We start from the raw sequence: 22230 nt of genomic DNA, 5'->3' as shown, positions 1-22230 counted from the left end.
AAATATTGAACAGATAACGTATACTGTTGTTATTATTAGTCTTAAACATGATAGTATTGTGGATAAGTTAAGGATTTCTGAATTATCATCTAACCCTTAACTTATCCACAATACTATCATGTTTAAGGCTAACAGTATTTTGTAAATTAAATTCACATAAAAAAATTGACTTTTAAAATAACCGTTAGAATATTTTATAAACATTTAGAATATATGAATGATGGTAAAACCAAAAAAAAAAAAAAGTTTGCTTTAACGTTTTTTTTTAAAATTAAATATAAATATTGTAACTCATTTTCATTCTAAAAGGAAATAACAATTCTTTTAGGCTTAACTAATTTTGTTAAGCCTAAAATGTTTGCTGTTTAACTTTGTATATTTTCATGCAACAAAATATCCAACTACAGTGTCCGCTGACGCTGCGCGATCAGGTTTCAGATGACTGAAAACGACGATTGCAAGCTGTAGATGCAATAACATGTACGTAATATTGTATATATGAGCAGAAGAACGAGCTAGCAGTTTCACCTTTCTTAAATGTACAGAGGATTTCCCTGATTCTTTAACACTGGGTTTAAAAACGACTGCGATCTAACAAGTAAAATTTAATACCGGTAGCCTTTTATTGACTACTCTTTTCCGTGGAGTATATTTTCAAGATTTCTGTATGTACAGCCTTATTCTATCACCATTCCTCCTCATTCCAAAAATCAATCATTCCCAGAATATAGTCATCTTGAGTTGGCAGGTACGAGGGGGAAAAAGATCCACCAATCCACCAAGCTTGTACGGATAAGCGGAACTTCCTGTGTATAGCAATTAAAAGAAGCATTTAATGAAGGCTGTTCCGGACCCATATCTCACCGAACTATGCGCAAGGAACTGACCAAGATCGGTAATCGCATGCCTATAAAGAAACCACTATTTCTGCGAAGAACCGGAAAGTTCGAATACAATGGCTTCAGGAACATCGTGACTGGGCACTGGAAGAGTAGAAAAAAGTCATTTGGTCCGATGAATCGTGGTACATCTTGTTCTTTAATGGCGGTAGGCAGAAAGTTTGGCGGGAGCTCCCAGTTTGCCTTGTAAACACAACTCAAAGTTCTGGAGTTCGTGTCATGGTGTGGGACTGTACTGTTGGTGCGGAACGGGCCCCCTGATATTGCTAGAAGGTCCGGTGTACTCCACGGAATATCTGAACAATGTTTTCAGATCAAGTCCATCCTGAAATGTTGACTTTTTATCCAACAGCTGACGGAATTCTTCAGCAGTGGTTCAGCGACTTCCAGCATCTTTCTTGGCCACCAGAAAGCCCGGATCTGAACCCCATTGAGAATGTATGGGGCTTGGAAAAAAGATCCGGGAACAAAGTTCTCTTCAGTTAAAGGACTGTCTGGTGAATGCCTGGTATGTTTTATCCATACAGGCAATCCAACACTTGTGGAATCTATGCCAAACCGCAAATGTGCTGTAATTCCGGCTAACGAGGTCCAATGCAGTATTAAATAAAAGTTCCTAATTTAGTGGCCAGTATGTTTAGAATGTTGCTGTACTGATATTGGTAGTGCTCTTCTAGACGCAACAACAATACGAATGCAAGTAAGTAGAACGGGTTGAAAAGGGTATTTCCAAGACTAGAAATAGATGAAACGAAGGACATAAGTTATTTCGGTGGGCTTACAACTGAACTCCAAATCCACACAGACAATCATTGATTAACTGCTGAAGTTTGCAAGGGAAAATTTCAGTCTCCATTCTGTCACTGCAGAAGGTTCACTGCATTTCTAGACAGCGTGAATAGAAGAAACATGACACAAGGCTATAATAGACATTTTCCGCCATCTAATTTTCCTAATCATAGCTAAAACGGCTATGTCAATATGGTGTATGTTCTATGGTGAATTTGGAGTGTGTAATAACCTGAATTCCTTTTTTTTAGAAAAAGCACTAACTAACCACATTTAATATAGAAGATCAACCAATTTGGGAACGGCTTAAAAATAAATAAAAAATAAGGATTGACCCAAGATCGAAGTTATAATTCTTTCTACTTCAGAAGCAGAAAACTGAGACGTGGCAGGCATATAATTTATCAGTTCTTTTAAAATTAAGTTCAATCCTTGTTATGCTAGATGAAAAAAATATTTTCTTTGACTTACAATCTTCAAGTGGGCTGAATATATATATCCTGGCTTAATTTGGAAGCCATCATAGAAAGGACTGACAACACTATGTCCCCAAAAAATATTTACTTGTGCTCCAATTTCCCTGTGAGGCCAAAAATATTCTTCGGGCTCCAGATCAATGGAGATATGAATGAGATTACGCCTGGCTGAAAATAAAAAGAAAGAAAAAAAATAAAAAAAAAAGAAAGAAAAGAAAATGCATAATACAGTCTCGTATGCTTTTTATCTTGACTAACAACCATATAAACACATGTACTAATGATTAAAACATTATGAAAATCCAACCTGTTTCCGGCTGCAAAACGGCCTGAAACAGGTCTATGGTGGCAATATCCTCATATTAAGATTACTTTCATGAACATCAGAGAGTCCTCTTTCTCCACTGAACACTGTTAATTCTTATCTGGGGATTCTTTCCGACTAGTTATTGCCCTGTATGGTGACTGTGATCTGATGAATCTGTACTCTTCCAACAAGACAACGCTCCGTGTCAAAAGGCTGACATTATGCAAGCATAGGTCGAAGAGCCATTCTTGCATAACCGTCTAATTCTCCTCATTTGAATTCCACTGAACATGTGGAACACAGCATCGACGCCAGTGCTTGGCTCGGTTGCTGACCAGTGTGACGTTATTCTGTCTACTTGGTCGAGAATACCTCAGGACATCTTCAATGATCTCGTGGAATCAATGCTAAGATGGATGCAAACGATTAACTCTAGGCGGCCATAATGTTTTATCTCATGAGTATGTCTGTATCACAGTGATGTAAAATTCGAATAAAAATAACTTACTTGAAATTGATGAAAAAAAATTCTCGTACGAGGGTTGTTTGGTAAAAAATAAGTTCAACACTTTTTTTTTTTTTGGAAAAAATCACCATTATTTGTCAACATAGTCTCCATCGAGGTCTACACATTTGCTCCAGCGAGTTTCCAATTTTTTCATCCCATCTAAAAAGTAGGATTTGTCAAATTGTGCAAAATAGTCATTGACAGCCTTGATGACATCCTCGTTCGAAGAAAATGTTTTCCCACCGAGCCAATTTTTTCAGTTTGGGAACACGAAATTACACGGGACCAAGCCCAGAGAATATGGTGGATGTGGAACCAATTTCGAACCTCAATTCGTGCAATTTTGCCATTGCGACGGCCGATGTGTGGGACGGTGCATTGTCTTGATGAAAGAGCACTTTTTTGTGCTCCAATCTTGGCCGTTTTTTCTTCAGTTCTTTTAAACGGTCCACAATGACGCATAATAGACTCCTGTTATTGTCTTACCCTTTTCCAAATAGTCTCTCATGATAATTCCTTGGGAATCCCAAAAAGCACGGTCTTCGCTTTTTTTCGGTGCTCATTCACCGGGCATTGTCCACTGTTTTGACTCCTGCTTGGACTCAGGTGTGTAGTGGTGGATCCAAGTTTCGTCTACAGTCACGACTGACCCAAAAAATCCGAATTGCAATAAACATCGCCAAACACTGCTTTGAAATGTCTTCTCAAATGTGTTTTTGACAGTCAACAATTGCAGCACCATTGCGCACCAGCTTTTTCATGTGTAATTTTTCGTGCAGGATATTATATACTCGTTCAGTTGAGATGCGTACAATCTCAGCAATCTCACCCACTTCCACTCGGCGGTCTTCCATAACGATACCATGGATTTTGTCAATCATTTCTTTCGTAGTGACCTCAGCCGGGCGTCCGGAGGGCGCTTCATCTTCGATGGACTTACGACCACGTTTAAACTCATTTAAACGTGGTCGTAAGGTCGTAGGTTATTAGAGTCTCGGCTATAATCTGCACGGCCGTCCACTTCTTCAAATAAGTATTTTATCACACGAAACTGGATTTCTTCATTTTTATGAAAAATGCCAACACAGTCATTTTAAATGTTTGCCAAACGAGAACTACGTGTCACATGTGGCTAAAATTTTCTCCGGGGTCATAAAAAAGATAATGTCCCGACACTGGCATGAATGAACGAATTGTGTCGCCGTCTATTGGAAATTTATCAAACTTTTCAAATAACCCTCGTAGTATAATGCAAAAGTTTTTAATATACTAATTTAACTCAAATCCTTTTGGAAGACAGTGCAGTTTGGAGATTTGAGAAGCAACAGGAAATGCAAATTCGATTCTTGGCTGATAGAAAACATTTTCCCACTGATTTTTCATACAAGTAGGTTATTCGGTCTAATTTTGTAATGCTGGTAGTATAAATGTTTAATTCACAAATAAAGCATTACAGTATCTGCCATTTACAATTCACAATAAATATATAAATCAGTATGCTAGCGTCCTCGTAGGCTCAGTCGATAAAATGACCTCTGACATTAGTTCTACACAACACGAAAAAACTAGGTACAAATTTTGTCCAGGATGAGTAACGTTTATAAGAGCTTTTCAAAAAAAAAAAAAAAATTGAGATGGCCAAATCTGGACTAGGCATGCGTGTTGATGAGGTAAAGTAAAGCTGTAACTTCTACAGGCCAGCTGCTAGGTCATAAACCGGACCAAATCTGGCGAGGTATCACGAAACTTCCCGATTAGTTGTGGAATAATTTTGCTGTTAGATTTTGTCTGAATGGAATCAATATAGCAATATGCGGCGATTACTGTTGAGGTCAATCATGGACAGAGGACGTATGGAAAATATGGTCCTTTCTTTTCTCATTCCAATGCATGTCATTGCTTGGTAATGAATTCATCAAATATCTACCATCTCCAGCCATGAAAATGATAGAAAGCTAATTAACTATATCAAGACTGAAGACTACCCTCCCGTACCAAGGGCGTCTTACGAAAGGTTCTATCTCTGGCCATAAAGCCTTTGAAGAATACTTAATAGCTTGGATGGTTTTCTGCTCCAGATGTCGCAAGCACACACACACACACACCCAGACACAATTTTATTCAAAACTTGCACTACAGAATTAACATCCATCCTATATCGTCTGTGCAACTTGTCTGGAATCTACCAATAGCAATGAAGCAAGCTTATACCTATATTCAACCTTAATCAACAACAATAACAAAAAAGGGAGATTTTTATTATGTTATTATCACTACCTCGTTCTTTCCATTCGTTATAGTTTGGAACTATGATTGACTCAAACTGAAGCTACGAGTCTATTCTTTTATGCCTGTTAGTTGTTCTTGTGTAATCCTGGTCGATTTTGTTCATTTTGTGGGATGAAGGCTCCTACCATTGCAATATGAGACTGCTAACTGACCTTTGATTAAAAAGCTATTATAAATGTTCTACGCGACCTGGACATGCTTCGAACCCAGGTGATTTCCAACTAAATAGCATCATCCATATCAACTGAATTGCAGAAGCTTTTTAAAAGAGAATGGAGATCATCATCAGCAGTCAACTTCACTATTCGGAGGTCAGAGTCTACTGATTTAAGTCAGTGACGCTGAGCGGAATTTCGTCACTGGACGTAGTTATAACTGAAATAGAAAAAGCACGCTAAGTTAATTTAAAAACAGATGAAAATTTCTCCCAAAAGTATTCAAGAAATTCAAGGAGATTTCTGGATAATTTGTAAATTGAATAATCTTGAACTACAACAGTTTTACTAAAATCTGAGACGTTTTAAAATTTTCCAACTTTAAAACCTAATAGGAGGCATTAAGTATTGGATTTATTTTGAAATAAGATCGGTTTAAGATTATTTTTATTTTATTTATGTATAATTGTTTAGTACAATTTGGCGATCTGGTTGGCTGGGTGGTTAGTGTACACGTTGACATGCATTGGGAGGGGGGAGGAGGAGAGCTATGGGTTCGAATCCTACCGTAAGCATGGATGTTTGGGATGTCCATTAAGTGATAGATGAAGTTTCAGGTCTGTCATATCATCGCCCGTTTTATTGGCGAGCTTGAATGAGTTCCATCTTCGGTCGCTACAGCAGGGTTTTTAGATTGTCTAACCCTTAGTTCATTCATATTACTCGATTGACATAAAAACATACTTTACAGAAAGACTATTTGCTGGGCTCCAGATTTTTTCATAACGAAGCTGCATTTATCATCAGGTTTCCGTTCACATACTACGAATTTGTATTGATTTCACAGCTTATCAATATTATTCAATTTATCCTAAATGCCGAATGTTTAGTACCAAAGCAAAAACTTATATACGAATTTGATTGGTAATTTGCTTCATATTCTATACGAATATGAAGCCAAGTCATCTTCGAAATTCATTAAACATGTGGTTAAAAACAAGCCTTACAAATTCAATGAATTATAGCTATAGAAGTTCGTTGAGTTCACATAAATTCACATAAAATTATGAATTCACATAAAAGCTCCATGCTTTTATGTGAAATCGAAAGGCTCTGCAATAAGCAAGCGATAGCTTTTACTAAGGTACAGAGGCAGACTTTTCTTTAACATTTACATTTTTTCCACGAAGGTCCTGAAAAACATTAGGAAGATGTTTCTTTCCTCTCGATGGTTACAGCTCTATTAGCTTCTGTCGATGACAAAATACTAAAGCTTTGCAAAAAGAATTTACTTCCGAAGAAAGTAGAAGCCTCATCTGAGAATTCGTGAATGTGGTGGATTTCCCCAGAAGACCAAAATTTACCATCTTATTCCTCATTTTTTAAGTGAATTCGATCTTCAATGGCTTCAGAATAATATTCTTGAAGGTTAATTTTCACGATTTTATTTAGCTCAAGTTATAGTCCCTTACACTTAAAGATCAACGGAAAATAAATTCATTGAAGGCTTCATACCTACAGTTGTATAGTACAGGTAACCCTCGTATAACGCGGAACTTATACAAGGCAGTTTAGATATAACGAAGTCTACAATTTGTGGTAACCCTTTATCTTTTCATATATTTTTAACCGCGTGACTTAAAAATTAAATTTTATTTTCGTTAAATTTGCATCTGCCCGTATTGCGCATATGGTTATAAGTAGCGAAACATCCTTTAGTATGCATGTACGTCAATTGTTTACCGTACGTTGAAAATTGTCTTCGTTTTCTGCCAGGAAAGCATTAAAAATTATAAGTGTGTTCATCTCAAGCTGAGCACTTTATTTTCTGGTGAGTTACATACACTATGTAATGCTTTTTTATGTAAAAAGTTTATTTTATTTTTGTAGTAATGGACACTTAGAGGGCTTTTGCGATATGGTTGAAAACGAAATTAGTGAATTAATTGATGGGGAAATATATTTAAATGAAGAGGAACTGGTACAATTAATAGATGACATGGAACCAAATGGTGGGGAAAGTTCTGCTGAAGATTCTGATTGTGATGAATCCGTTAGAGAATTTAGTTTAAAGAAATTAGCAGAAGGATTGGACTTGGCAAGAAAGTTATTTTATGGATAATGATCTCTCAATGGAGCGCTCCTGAAAATTCACGAGACAATTGGATATTTGTTTAGCTCCATAAACTTAATAAAAAATACAACATAGTGGTAAGCAAGGTCTTATTACTGACTTCTTGATAACTAAACGAACCGAAGTATGCAATGAGAATTATACTAATGATGTCCAAGATATATCAAGTGATGATGATGTCCGGCCACTCGTAAATAAAGAACATCTACGAAATGTTAGTTTTGAAGAGAGTGACGACGATTAAAATATACACTTTATTTTATTTTGCCTAAAACGTTTATGTATGATGTGCAACGAAGTTTGTGTAGAATTTATAATTTTATGCTATGTATTTGTTTCATAGTTTATGTTTTCTTAACTTACATGAATTAAATATATATTTTTATTGAATATGTCATTGTTTATATAATCTTAAATTAAAAAGAAAAAAAAGAAAAAAAACACGATTTCGGAACCTAACCCTACTTTTTCTATGTGATCTGATCTCGCATAACGCGATTTATATAACGCGCCATTTCTATGGAACTTAACATCTTAACGAGGGTTACCTGTATGTATATAAATTGTTCTCCTGGCAGGTTTGCCTGTTTGAGGGACGAAAAAGGAGTTTCCAGAAAGAAAAAATCCTGCCTCCCCACTATGAAACTGTTTAACCCATCTTCAGTAGCCAAAAAGCCCTTATAAGATTATTGCCATCTTACATGGGAATTCTACCCAGGCTTTTCCAGCTAAAAGGGGTTACCGACTGACCGTGTTACCAAAGCGCTGTTTATCGCGTTCTAAATATTACATCAACTTCAAATCGAGTCTTTCCAATCGAAGAACGCTGTTTTTGCGAAATGGTATACAAAGGCAGTGGGTGTAGGAGAAAATAAATAATAGATCACTTCCAATGTTGTGAAAGTGCCAATAACTCTGTTCTATTTTGGAAATATATTATGTTCCTACAATTCAAGGGAGTTTCGTTTTTCTTTCCAGTTTTGGCGTTATTAACTTGACCTAGCATTTTCTTTGTTATTCTTATTGAAATAAAATGTTTGTTTACGATAATAAACAGCCACAAAATGATACCCTTCCTTAACGTTTTCGTGCAATGTGCTCTGATTAATAGTTAACAGATTAGTAACTTCATCTCTGCTTAAACACGGTGGCACTTCTAAATTTATTAGTGCTTATAAATAGCCGTATTGACTATGAAGTACAGTACTGTATACAACTTAATAGTTTATCTAGTTAGACTCTTGCTAAAAGTGTGTTGTGCCGTGATTATTATTTTTTTAATATTTTTAGCTAATAACTATCAAAATACGTATCGATTTACGAGTTCGTTTGAAACGTTGAGCTATTAACTGTCGCTGAAAATGGAATCTAGGTTGTATGAATGATCGATAAACACGTCTAGAATAATTTTGCTGTCAACGGCCTTTGCGCACGTGTACTTTTATCATGACTGTGATATTTCTGCCTAAATTTGGTAATTTTTCCATTGTTTATTTGCTTCCACTGAACGACATTTCATTGAGCTAATCTCATTACCTGTAATTCACTTTGCTACAGGAAAAAGGGTTGGGAGCAGTATAAATAAAATGAATAGTTAAAATGAATATTTCTTATAAAAAATGAATATTTACTTAATGTTTATGACGTTTGGGAAATAATATTTTTCACGGAATTTCTTCGTTCTTGTTTATAAATGAAGAAATGTGTTAAAAAGAAATAATTATATCTTTTCTATATACCAAAAATAGCTTTAGACACTTCAACCGAAACATCGGCTGAACCATCGATTAATCATGCGAAGAACGATACTACGTCTGATTGGTTCAAAAAGTTCAAGACCAGCGACTTAGGCAAACCTCGATCTAGACGACTACTCTCAATCGATTGGATACTGCGTCAAGTTGTTAAAATCGATCAGGACACAAGCACTCGTGTAGAGTCCAATCGACAGCTTTGAGTTTTCCGTACTGTGTTATATTCACTGACTTGGCGTTGTCAGAAAATGTTGAAATATTCCTCATGAATGACTTTAGAAACATATTAGCATCGCAATGTTTTTAGAGAAACGAATTGTCATCTGGGATGAAAAAGTTGGTCGCTTTCAATAATTTGAACAGTCAGTGGATCAACACAAAGGAAAAGTCCATTCTGTTTAGATTAGTTCCAAAACGGCACGCCATATACGCCAGCCTTTATCCCTAAAAGTCAGAGCAAATCACTGCAAATGAGTACTCAAAAACAGGAGTTTTTCTAACTAAAATGCAGTTAAAAATCAAGGCGTTGAAAATGGGGCTTTCCTTTACCATTGTAAGGGTAAACACAAGATAAGATCACATGGTGCTAAGTCTATAATTTTTTTTTCAAGTGTAATTTAATGAAATGTTAAAATAAAAAGGTGAAAATTCCTAAAACATTTGGGTCACCTTACTTGTTGTTCACGATGACCCCAAAATGCAACACAAAATACTAACAGTACTTCATGCCACATTATGGCTTAAACAACAGATGCCCTTGATATTATTCTGTTCTTCATTTCGAACCAGAAATATTCACTATCGACCAGAATATGATTTGATGAATCTGAACAGTTCAATTGATTAGTAATTCTCCATAAAATCTATCAACTGAATTTTGTTCCAACCATCAATACCTTTGCACACACACACAGAAGCCTTCTCTGAACTACTTTGAAGGATTTTTTCACTTTGGTAGTATGTTGTGAAAATATTTCTAATTCATTTCAGTTTATTATCTTTATACTCGGCACTTGATCTATCTTTCAAATCATATTTAGAATGTTGGTTTCCTATTTTCATCTGTCATTCTACTTCTAGACAACTTTTTGTCCATGGAGCAAAAAAGTCGACTTTTTTTAATTTTTTTTAGAAATATTTAATCCTTCTCACATCATCTCGGATATGTTTATATGTAAATAGATCCAAGATAGAAGTGGAATGCAGAGGGGGGGGGGAAGGAACTCTGGAATCCATGGAGGGGTTGATGCCCATTTTAGGCTTTTAATAAACAAGAGAATGGAGTCTTACTGGAATATATTAGAAGTTTCTGAGAATATTTGTTATAAAATTAAATATTTTTAAAGAACTTCGGAAAGCTTAGAAGATATTTTATTATTATAAATACTATTTATACTTCATTTTTCAGCAACTTCTTTTTAAGATAGATGGTTGATTTTTGATAAGTGTTAAAACAATCATTTTACGTTTGGCTGCGTAGTTCAGTCGATTTAGATGCCCTTTGGTTAGAAAAACCGGGGTTCGAACCCGTCTAGTGTGTACAGAAACTTTATAAGTGCTTGTCAACTGATGGTGAGTTAGCCGGTTTTACGGATATGGCAGAAATTTTACTTCGGAAATCTATAAAACAGACAAACCGGTAGAAGAACACGCGCGCGCACACAGTTTGCAACACATAATATTCTGTCTTCATGGCTTTCGTTGTTTCAGCCCTAAATCAAAACAATACTTTGTTTTATTCATTCCAAATGCTATATTTTAGATGGGAAATTTTATTTACTCGTTTGTGTACGTGACGTGCTTATTTGAAAATTCCATGATAATAATGTTTGATGTTGAAGATTATACTAACATACAAAATGGCTCCCAGACACTTTCTGACTTTTTTTTTTTTTTTTTTTTTTAATGTAACATAGAATTCACGTCATGTGCAGGGCAAGGAATGTGCAAACATAGCCAATAAAATGTTATCAAATATGAAATTATTATTGCTTCTCTTGGCGTAGGCCAAGAATTGGACCAAGTTCTGATACGTCTGTACTTGGAATGCGTTGAGCACCAAGTACGAAGACAAATTGCAGAAAGAACATTTACCAGATTGGCTACAAATGAGAACGACAAGACAAGAACAGCAATTGGAACCGACAGAATGACCTATGACAGTGGTGTTCAACCTTTTTTTTTTTACTACGCGAGCTACTTTTCTATAAAAAGTTATTCGGCGATCCACTCTCTTATATAGATCACGTTCCCCCGACCTGATATCTGATTACGCACAAATAAACAACTTAAAAAAAAATACATAACTAAAAACTTTATTTGTGTATTTAAAAATTTATTTATCACTTTTAATTATTTTAATACAAAAAAAAAAATATATATATATATATTGGAATAAATTATTTATTTCTCTATTTTGGAAAACCAAAGTTAGAAAAAACAACAGATTGATGTACAAACTCACAAGTTACAGGAAATGCTGGTTGATTAAAAAAAAAAAAAAAGTTAATGTGAAATTTGGCATTTTTTGGACCTCTCAATATTTTCATAGTCAAGTTGATAAGAAGTGGCAAATCGCAGACAATCATCCCAATAATCATTTCTAATTTGGTTTCTGAATTGATTTTTTATGACAGTCATATTTGAAAAAGCGGATTCTTACAAGTATGTCGATCCGAAACACGACAGAATTTTTCGCGCAATATCAGTTAATATTGGGGATTTTTCATGCGCATACTTCTAAATGATTTCATTGTTTATTGATTTTAAATGCAAACTATTCTGATTGTTTATTATCTCAAATTCTACTTCCGCTCGGTTTATATCAAACAGCCCACTAATTTTATTTGAAATTTCTGTGATGTTCAAGTTTTCTTGAAATGGATTATTGATAAAAGATACAATCCTTTCAGTTTTATTAAAATCTTTAAATCTTAAATTTATTTCTTCCTCAACTAATTCTATTTCACGAATAAATTCTTTTAAATCATAGCGAAGCATTTCTTGATTTTGTTCCAAAAATTTTAATAAATATGAGAGATGTCTAAATTCGCGGTGATCTATATTTTTCTTTAATAAAAAGTAAGTCTTGTTGGAAAGTTTTTATTGAAATTAACATGTTAATTAAATTTTTATCTCTACCTTGTAACTCTAAATTTAAATTGCTTAATTTCGTACAGAAATCAACTAAAAATGATAAGTGTAACAACCATCTTTTATCACTCAATTGTGGATAAATATCTCCTTTTTCATCAAGAAAAAATTTTATATCGTTAATTAATACAAGAAATCTTTCTAAAAATTGACTTCTGCTGAGCCAGCGAACATTATTGTACAACAGAAGTTCCCTATCATCATCCGCCTATAATTTAAATACCCGCCGTTGCAGGGCTTTTCCTCGAACAGAATTTACAATTTTAAACGTAATATCCAAAACATCTTTTGTGTTTAATCTTTTACTACACAGTTCTTGTTGGTGAATAATACAGTGGTACGTTAAAAAATCTGGATATTTGTCATTGTTTTTACATAATGAAATGACGCCTTGTTTATTACCTATCATTGCAGGAATACCATCAGTAGTAATAGACACAAGTTTAAAAAGCGGAGGTTTGTGTTGTTTCACAAATTCATCAAATGCCGAAAAAATGTCTTCTCCCCTAGTCCTTCCCAATAATGGCATGATTTTCAAAAGTTCTTCTTTACTTGAATAATCTTGAAATATCATGCGAATAAATACCATTAACTGAGCAATATCAGTGAAGTCGTTTGATTCATCAAATTGTAATGAAAACGCAACCCACTGGTGAATGTCTGACATTAACCTGGCCTGGAAACTTTTCTCCGGTAATTGGAACTTCCTTTCAGCAATTTGAAACCTTGTCTGCGGCCAAGAAGTAGTCTCTCTCTCTAGCGACGTCTCGAACCGAGAAGCTCCTTTCCAGAAGCGGGAAACTCCTCTCTCAAGCAACGTGGATCTCGGCAGTCTCTCTGACGGCGACTCTGGATCGGGCGGCCTCCTCTCTGACAGCAATTCTGGAACCGGGATCCCTTCTGCTTGCTTCAGTCCCTTTTTATTAGGCCTCCTCTGAGACCTCGCCTGAAGTTTGGCAACCCCCAAAGAATCGGTATGAGTTTTTCATCTAAAGTTTCAAGTTCGGCACGCCTTTTGTTCTCCTCCGCTTTCTTTTGATTGTAAGTTGCGGCCATCGGAAAGTTTTTTGAACTCTTTCTGACTGACTTCGGAGATGTTTACACTTAGAGCCTGCAAGCCTTTCTCATACATACAAGTTTCAATAACAATCTTTCTAACGACGCCATGTACAGCTTTCGACAAAAACATTGCCTTTGTTTTCAACACTCTAACATATTCTTATTAAAGCAGTATATACAGTTAGCTTCAAAGAGTTATTTACAAAAACATCTAATACAAACTATACCGAGACAAACAAAGTTTATTTTTTTACAATATTCACATGGGACTTAACCTAAGTAAAAAATCGATGTAATGTGCTTCGGAATATTTAATATTTAAGCTACAATCGACTTTTTACACTTTGCTTATAATCGTATTCACTCGGCTCGCTGTTTGACTTCCACTGATCCAAATTAATTCATTTACCCGGACTTATAACAAAATTACTGATTTGATAATTTTAACAAAAAATAAATAAACATTAGCAATACACTTAAAGCGAATTAAAAATAATACAAAATAATGATAAATAAAATATTATGTTTTCAGTTTTAAGTAAATCTGTGAGTAAGGAGATGACCAAAAATCGCTCCGCGATCGACCGGCTGAATACCCCTGATCTATGACGAAAGACTAAAGCCTGCGGGCTATAATTACTGGAAACAAGACATTTTCACAGATATGCGTGTGCGCGAATAAACGGAACGATATTAAAGCTATTTTTTTCCCCCTCCCACTTTTGGTAAGTAGAAGATAAAACGCACCAGAGATAATGCTTTTAAAATCAAGCAGTGCAGTAGAATGACAGGTGAGACGCGAAGAAACATCGTTTTGGTCAAGGAGATGTGAGCTGCTAGAATAAACTGCTGATGAGGCAGCTAACATGGACGGACTAGATAAAAGTTTAGCTAAGTATCCCTCGAAGAGTAGAATGCATACCAGGAAGGATATTATAAAAGACGTCTACGAGTATAGCTCTCTGATATAAAATTTATCCAATGGTAGATAAAGATTTTGTCAGAAAGTATTATAGAATTATAATCAGATTAATCTTGGAAATCCTTATTACTCAGTGGGCATATGCAGATACCTGAATGGTAAATGCTTTGTAAATATATTTTTATTTTCTAATATCAAAATATATTTGGGAAACATTTGCCATTTTGACACAATTAGATTTGTTAATTTTTGCGGATTAAGTTTTCCGGGATACTCCAATATTGATCCGAAAAAATAAAAAAAATCGGAATGTGTCAAAAGTCAATTCGAAAATGTAAATATTTCAATCATACACGTGAAAGTAGGAAATAAACATAAAAAAAAAAAAAAGGAAAAAACTTACTTTTTGGTACCAGTAGAGTCACTGCTGGTTGGCTTTCGTTAAGTGTCATTCTTGGATAAAATATATAGCACTTCTTGATGAAGCCCATTGTATCTATTGCATACAAAGCAGTGAAATTGTCATCGCTAGTATAAGAAAGAACATGTTAGAATCAGAATGAAAAATAATTTTTCTTCAGTAAAATGTAGTTATTTATTTTGTTGTTCAAGTTACATCGAACTACTGCTATGGACAATCAGCTGGTTCATAATTTAGGATTGTTCAAAGCTCGGAAAATATCACAAATTCTAAAATACAAATGGTTCACGGAACTTAAGTCAGGTAAGTGATGATATGTTCAACTGATTTCAGTGAGGATTAGGTGTGATTAGCGATACGAAAGAGTTCTTTATAAAAAGGAATTTCATATCAGTAATACCACTTTTTTTTTTTGTAAGAATACCAATTAAACAGGGATTATTATTAGCTCTAATGCACCTGAGTGTTTTCAGTGGTATAATTAATTGATATTTCACTCACCTACACTCCACAGAACGACCTTTACTGGTTGTATATGAACAATGTGTCACTGTTTTGTTCAAAGTAGGTCCATAGTGTTCAACCAGCGATCCATTTTTTTCCCAGAACTGATTTACTCCTGTCGGAAACTGCAAAAGCATGACGGAACATATTGGTAGTGTAAAGAACATCAAGCAGGCACAAAAATAAATAACAACAGCATATTTTATAACATCCCATTTTCACAGGATGCAATTGTTAAGAAACTTTCGACGGATAGGATTATTAGATTCTTAGACATAGCTCGCTTATTTAAAATTTCTGTATATTACTGCAATATATAGTTTCATTTATAAATAAAATAAAAATAAATACATCTAGCTCATTTTAATTTCCAAATCAGTAAGCTGCAGTAGACAAGTGCTGCCATCTCATGTCCTTAACCATAACTATTATTATTATATATGAATTCATGTGTGTTCTACGATCGAATTTCGGATTTGTTGGATTAAAATTATGAGTTTGTTTGTTTTTTTCTAGAGAAAAAAACCGTAGTTCAAGAGAATTAAACGCATTTACTCTAATTCTATAATTTAAAATCAAAAGCACCAAAATTGAAATTATTTGCAAATTTTAGTAAATCTGAAATGGGTAATTTTTTTATATGTGCACAGGACAAAAACGAATCAAAGAACCTTGAGAAATTCACCAACTTTTAACCAATTTGTTATTTATTTATTTTAAAAAACTTACTTTAGTCGTCAGCATTCAATTTAACTGAAGGTTCACTTAAGAAATTATCTTTAGCTTCCAGGAGAGGAAAAAAAAAATTAAGAATTAATCTTCTTTCTTTGAGAAATCTCAGCGTATGCTATTAAAATCTACTTACATTTTGAAAGCAATGTTATTTCTGAGTCACTTTGGATGCTAATATCCTCAGTGTTTCAAAATAAAGGGTAATTTCTATATTAATTTTATTTATTTTTTACAATAATACAGATATATGTGTGCCTCTGTAACTATTTAGCGACGTTTCTCACTCCTTAATGCTAGACTGCCAAACGAAATACCGTTATAGATTCGATTCTATCTTTGGTGCAGGCAATTGGTTTTTTCTCTGTGAAACTCAACATCTTGACTTCGTAACTCACAAAAAACACATATAGAACTCAAGGTATATTACGCAATATACGAATTATGATTTAGGAACAGGAAATTCCGTCAGCTGTTCGCCTCACTCCCTTCCCGATTCTTTAAAACCATCGGTAGGCGTAAACTGTCTGTACCGACTAAAGGACGAACTGGTTGCTTACTAATTTCGAAAATTTGGTCGGTCTAAAGGAGCTTCATCTATTTCTTTTAGAAAATAAAAAGTATTTGAGGATTTATTTATTATACATACTCAATTATTCGCTATTTATTTTGAAAGATTTATATGAAGGCATTTAACATTAAATCAATTCATCTTTTGGGGATTTCTACACTATTATGTCTTCAATAATAGTGTAGAAAGAGGGGAAAGAGGGGGAAAATAGTTCCACTGCATAAAGGTGGTTCCAAGACTGCTGTTGTAAATTACCGACCAATTAGCATATCAGGAATCATTGTCAAGGTCTTAGAGAAATTAGTCAAGAAAAGAATACAGGATTGGATAGATGAAAATGGGATATTGTATGGGGGACAACATGGTTTTGTGAAGGGTAGATCATGCCTCAGTAACTTGCTCACGTTTTATAACACAGTGACGGCTGAACTGGATAGGGGTAATGGGTTTACAGTGATACTACTGGACCTTGCCAAGGCCTTTGATAGGATACCACATGGAACCCTAATCAGTAAACTGGAGCAGATGGGTATAGATATAGGGTTGGTGAGATGGATAAGAGGGTGGTTGAAGGAGAGATATCAAAGAGTGGTTTATTCAGGAGTGGAGTCTAAAAGACGTCTTGTGACTAGTGGAGTGCCACAGGGCTCTGTTCTTGGACCACTGCTTTTCAATTTGTTCATCAATGATATTGGAAAGGATCTGAGAGGAAGTGTTCACTTGTTTGCTGATGATGCAAAGTTGGGTAGAGCAATTGTGAGTGCACAGGATGTCAAAATTTTACAGGATGATTTGGATAGTTTGGAGGACTGGGCTAGGAAAAATGGATGTCAATTTAATGTGGCAAAGTGTAAGGTTATGCACTTTGGGGTGAAAAGAATAGCAGCAGTATATCGCATTGGTGGGACCATACTCCAGGAGATTGATGAGGCCAGGGATTTGGGAGTGTTGGTGGATAGGGAATTGAAGTTTAAGGGTGCAAAAGTAACTAAAACAGCTCACCAAATCACTTGGCTTCTGAAAAATACTTTAACATGCAGAGACGAACAAGTTGTTGTTCCTCTGTATCGAGCCTTGATAAGACCCCATCTGGACTTCTGTGCCCAGCTATGGGCACCAGGGTTTCTTCGTGATGGGGAGGAAGTGGAGAGGGTCCAGAGACGAGTGACCAAGATGATAGCAGGTCTGTGGAATGAACCTTATGAGAATAGGTTGAAGATTTGTGGGTTGCAGAAATTGGACGATAGGCGAAGGAGGGGTGATATGATTGAGACATTCAAATTACTGAAGGGTTTTTATAAGATTGATCCAGAAGATATTTTTGAAAATATGACTGGTGGTGGGAGGACTAGTGGCCATGCATGGAAGCTGGGCAAGAGCGTGGTTGACAAGGGTGTTAGAGCTAGGTTCTTTACTTGGAGAGTGGTAAATGAGTGGAATAAGCTTCCAGAGTCTGTTGTGGGTGCTACGACCGTGAATGAGTTCAAGGCAAGGTATGATAGATACTGTGTGAATGTTGAATAGTTGTTCTTGACATGATGTTAGGGCCTCCCTCGATGAGTCTGTCGACTCCTTGGAGTTTCCCGGAACAATAATAATAATAATAAATAATAATAATAATTCAAGAACTCACTTCACATATGCCTGGCTAGTTTTGGAGCCAGACATTTTTTTTATTTTTTATTTATGCGATTTCTCCATAAAACCTACCTTTGGATCTGTATTATTTTCACAGAAGTGTGGATAACGTTGACATAGTTTTGTACCATTTTCTGGACTTTCGCATAAATCTGGCATGTCATTGCAAAAAGCAGTCCTACGAATTCTGCAACAAATAGAAAAAAAAAAGTATCGAATGTGACGTGAATTATATAAGAGCAAAAACCAGATTTATATTTGATTAAATATTATAAACAGTGGTTTCCACTATTTTTCAAAAATGCCCATGCATAATTTATACCATTTTCTAAGAAATAAGAATTAAGATTTTAGATGTGACAGAAGAAAAAGGGGCTCTTATTTCTTGAAATAACGAAATTATGAAAGTGCCAACAGTGTAGATGCTCCAGGAAAAAAGGGAATACTAAATCTGGATTGGTTTGGTTGGAATTCTAATCGAAGTAAGGCTATGTGTCCATGATACCTGCACGATCTCGGGCCGGTTTGCCAGTTTTACAAAAATAAAAATAAATAAATAAATGTCTCTTTATATTGAAATTTTTATTTAATTATCTTTAATTAAATAAAAATTTTAATTTAAAGAGACATAATAGTTCGTTGACGTACATGCCAGAATTGTGAGTTAGTATTCAAAAAATTATATTCTAAAATAGAATTGGAATTTTCATAGGGATTTTTTTTTTTTTTAAGTGGAGCTGTACCAAAGGATATCACATAGGCAGAATTTTTTCATTACAACTCTGTTAATTGATTGTAAATTAAGCGATAAGTGTCGAATATGCGAAGTTTGTATAATCAAACTCAGTGGGATAGTACGCGTTATGCTTTTGGTTAGATCGATTCTGTGACTACCCTTTTGTTGTAATGATAGTTGGTATTTTCTGGCCTTTCTGAAGAAGAAATAAATTCTCAAACAGATTATTCACGCACACACACGGTTACATTCACAACCGTAATACACTCCCTTCTGAACTTAGTATAGTGCGTAAAAATTGTGTTTTGTTTTCTTTTTAACTCTTTTTAGAACACTTCTTCGCTCTCCAGAACTTTATATAAAGACGTAGCTTTTGAAATGTATAACTTGAATGATTCTAGATAATACTAGTAGTGGTGGTCGGCGGTAGATGGCGTTGGTGGATTGAGTGGTGGAGACAGAGTTGTAGAGCGGGTTCCCTCCCTCGATGAGTCTTTGGACTCCCTGGAGGTGTCAAATAATAATAATAATAATAATAATAATAATAATAATAATAATATCCGCAATACTACGAAAGATCATTTTTAATATAAGTTAAAAGAGGACGGTCTAATCTGCAAAATTCCGAATTCCCAAAAATATCCTTTGGTTTCTTCACGACGTGGTGTCGTTTTAACACTTTCATTGCCAAGCTGAAAATTGGAATTTCGTGTGGTGGCCAAATTTTTTTTACTTTTTTATTTAGTTAGCGACGTCCACGCGATAACGCGTGATCGACCGTTTGGTGAGAACTCGCATCGCGCGATATCGCATGATTGGCAATGAACGTGTTAAAAGATACCCCTTCTCATTGATCACAAAATATGATTTCTATGGCATCATCAGAAAGCGCGACGCCATTTAATAACAAATCCCCCTCCCCCCAAAGTTTGCCTTACGTTAATTAGAATTAATTAGAACTACAATTATAACTTATTAACACGTTTTAACATTGATATCCTCAGTGGTTTCGTGGAATAGCCGTTGATTTCGCTATGCAGAGGAAATTAAAGAAAAAAAAATTCTTTTGTTATTTCACACGCAAAATGTACATTAATTTTCGCTTAGTAAACTCACCTTCGGAATACTCCAGGAAAAATTCATGAAAAATAGGAAATGTGTAATGAGAACGTACGAAGAAAAGAAATCATTTCTTTACTTGAAATATCACCAGTGGAAGAGTCTGTGGAGTTTACCGAATGCACTTTCTAAAATGTTAAAATTTGTAGATGCTTTTAAAAATATATAATCAGTGCTTGAAATCTACGTGCTATGAGTCAGCACTTTGTATTTTGTGAAAGGTTTTCTTGTTCAGAGACTTTACAGCTGTATGCAACAGAAAATGCTTTTAATGGTTATAATTTGCACGCAAGCGATAGCATTTATTCTATGCACAGTGGCGTAGCTAGAGCTTTTGCAGCCTGGGGCGATCCTTGAGCTTGCCGCCCCTCTCAACACACACCAAAAATACTACAAAAAGTCAAATCGACGTATAAGGAAAGAAATTAAAATACTATGTTTATTTATGAAATAAAACTTTAGTTTCAACATTCTAAAATGTTATTTTCTTGCTTTACTGTTAGCAAAATCGTCGATGACATTGTCGAAGTCCATTTCATAGTAATGTAGGTAATTCTTTATCAAATTTTATTTAGAAAAACTCCTTTCACAACTCGCAACATTTACAGCAACTGTGAGAAAAATTCGCAGTAGTATTACAATATTTGGAAATGAGTTCTCGAGACTGTATTTTGGAATTAACTGCAAAAGTTAAAAAAAGGTTCAAAGTGCCACTGGGGAAGACCGCCTTCCCCCCCCCCCCCCCCAGCTACGCCACTGTGTATGCAGCGTTCTATTCAACTGCTTTCCTTGAAATTATTTCTATTTTACAATACGATGAAAGATGTAGTTCTTCGACTTCAGATTAAAAGTTTTCCGGGATAATTTGTGTATTTTGAAGAAAGTTTTTAAGCCAGAAATTAGAATTTTCATTTATGCTAAATAAGTGAATAATTGTCTTTTTAGAAATTTTTATGACATTTCTGTTTTTACATTTCTAAGTTACTATAAAAAGATAGTTTTTTTTTTTTTTCTATCAGTTCAATGTCATAGGGACTTTAAACTTAAATCGTTTAAACTTTAAAAAATTAAACTTTTAACATTTTTAACTTTAAAAAAATTTACACTTTAATTTTTTTTAAACTGCCATATACATGTCACAATGTGAAACTGTAGTGTGGCATGTAGATGGCAGCTGTAGTTTGAATCAGAAAAGTGCATAGCGACATTTATGATTGTAACATTTGAATTAAGGTAGAAAGTGACAGTTGAGTAGTATTGGTAGGACCACCTCTCCTGGAATTCCAGATTTCTTCTAAATTGATGTCTCTCTCTCTCTCTCTCTATTTCTTCGCTTTTTTTCTAGTTTTTGTGACACACACACACACACACACACACACACACACACACACACACACACACACACACACACACACACACATGATAGCAGGATCCTATTAATACAATCGCATTATATTTTCAAAACAAAAAAGGACAGTTAAAAAAAAAAAAGAAAGAAATGACTTACCCGTTCCAATTACATATAACAATCGAAGGCATTTCCAGATTGTTAGTTTCTCGCACTTCTACATCTACCACTGTTGGTAAATTAAGAAATATGCTGAGGAACGACAATGTTTGGTAAGCAAATCCCATCAAGCAACTCGCAAACACCAGACTTTTCAGAAATTTTCTCGAAATACTTGTGGTCACGATGATCTGGGGAATTCCAGTCAATAGGGAAGATGCGAAGAGTTTGGCAGCATATTGAAGTGCGCTCATTCGGTAATTCTTGGTTGGATTCATAACCGAAACTCTAATCAGATTGGGAATTGAGGATGTAGCTGTCATGATGAGAGATTCACTCACCTTAGATCGAAAAGCACTGGCCTAATCTGGAAGTAAAACAATAGACGTGAAAACAAACTGAATTTGGGATTACATTAAGTGTAATTATCTCAGTTAAGTATTGTCATTATTAAAATGCCGGTAATATTTTTTATGATGATCTCGCCATGAAAGGTTGTAAACTTATAGTCCATCAGTATCAGTACCATGATTGCGCTGATGGAGCTATCCTATGAAGAG

The 22230-nt window shown here is 35.0% G+C and overlaps 1 protein-coding gene across 1 annotated transcript in view; it reads right to left on the bottom strand.

The window, feature by feature from the left end:
• The window catches only part of LOC150097747 (acid-sensing ion channel 1B-like), a 36546-nt gene extending 14748 nt beyond the window's left edge, over nt 1-21798 (bottom strand). The window contains exons 1-5 of the mRNA XM_090406980.1: nt 21671-21798; nt 18381-18495; nt 15368-15495; nt 14849-14973; nt 2160-2332 (exon numbers count right to left, since the gene is read on the bottom strand). Of these exons, the coding sequence (XP_090263106.1) occupies nt 2160-2332; nt 14849-14973; nt 15368-15495; nt 18381-18495; nt 21671-21798 (669 nt within the window). The remainder of the gene's footprint in view (nt 1-2159; nt 2333-14848; nt 14974-15367; nt 15496-18380; nt 18496-21670) is intronic.
• Nucleotides 21799-22230: the final 432 nt, after the last annotated feature.

Source organism: Typopeltis vanoorti, chromosome 17 (genome assembly GCF_054136105.1).
Source record: "Typopeltis vanoorti isolate ZY-2024b chromosome 17, IOZ_Tvanoo_1.0, whole genome shotgun sequence".
NCBI classification, from domain to species: Eukaryota; Metazoa; Arthropoda; class Arachnida; order Uropygi; family Thelyphonidae; genus Typopeltis; species Typopeltis vanoorti.
This window is presented reverse-complemented; position numbering and strand designations above follow the sequence as displayed.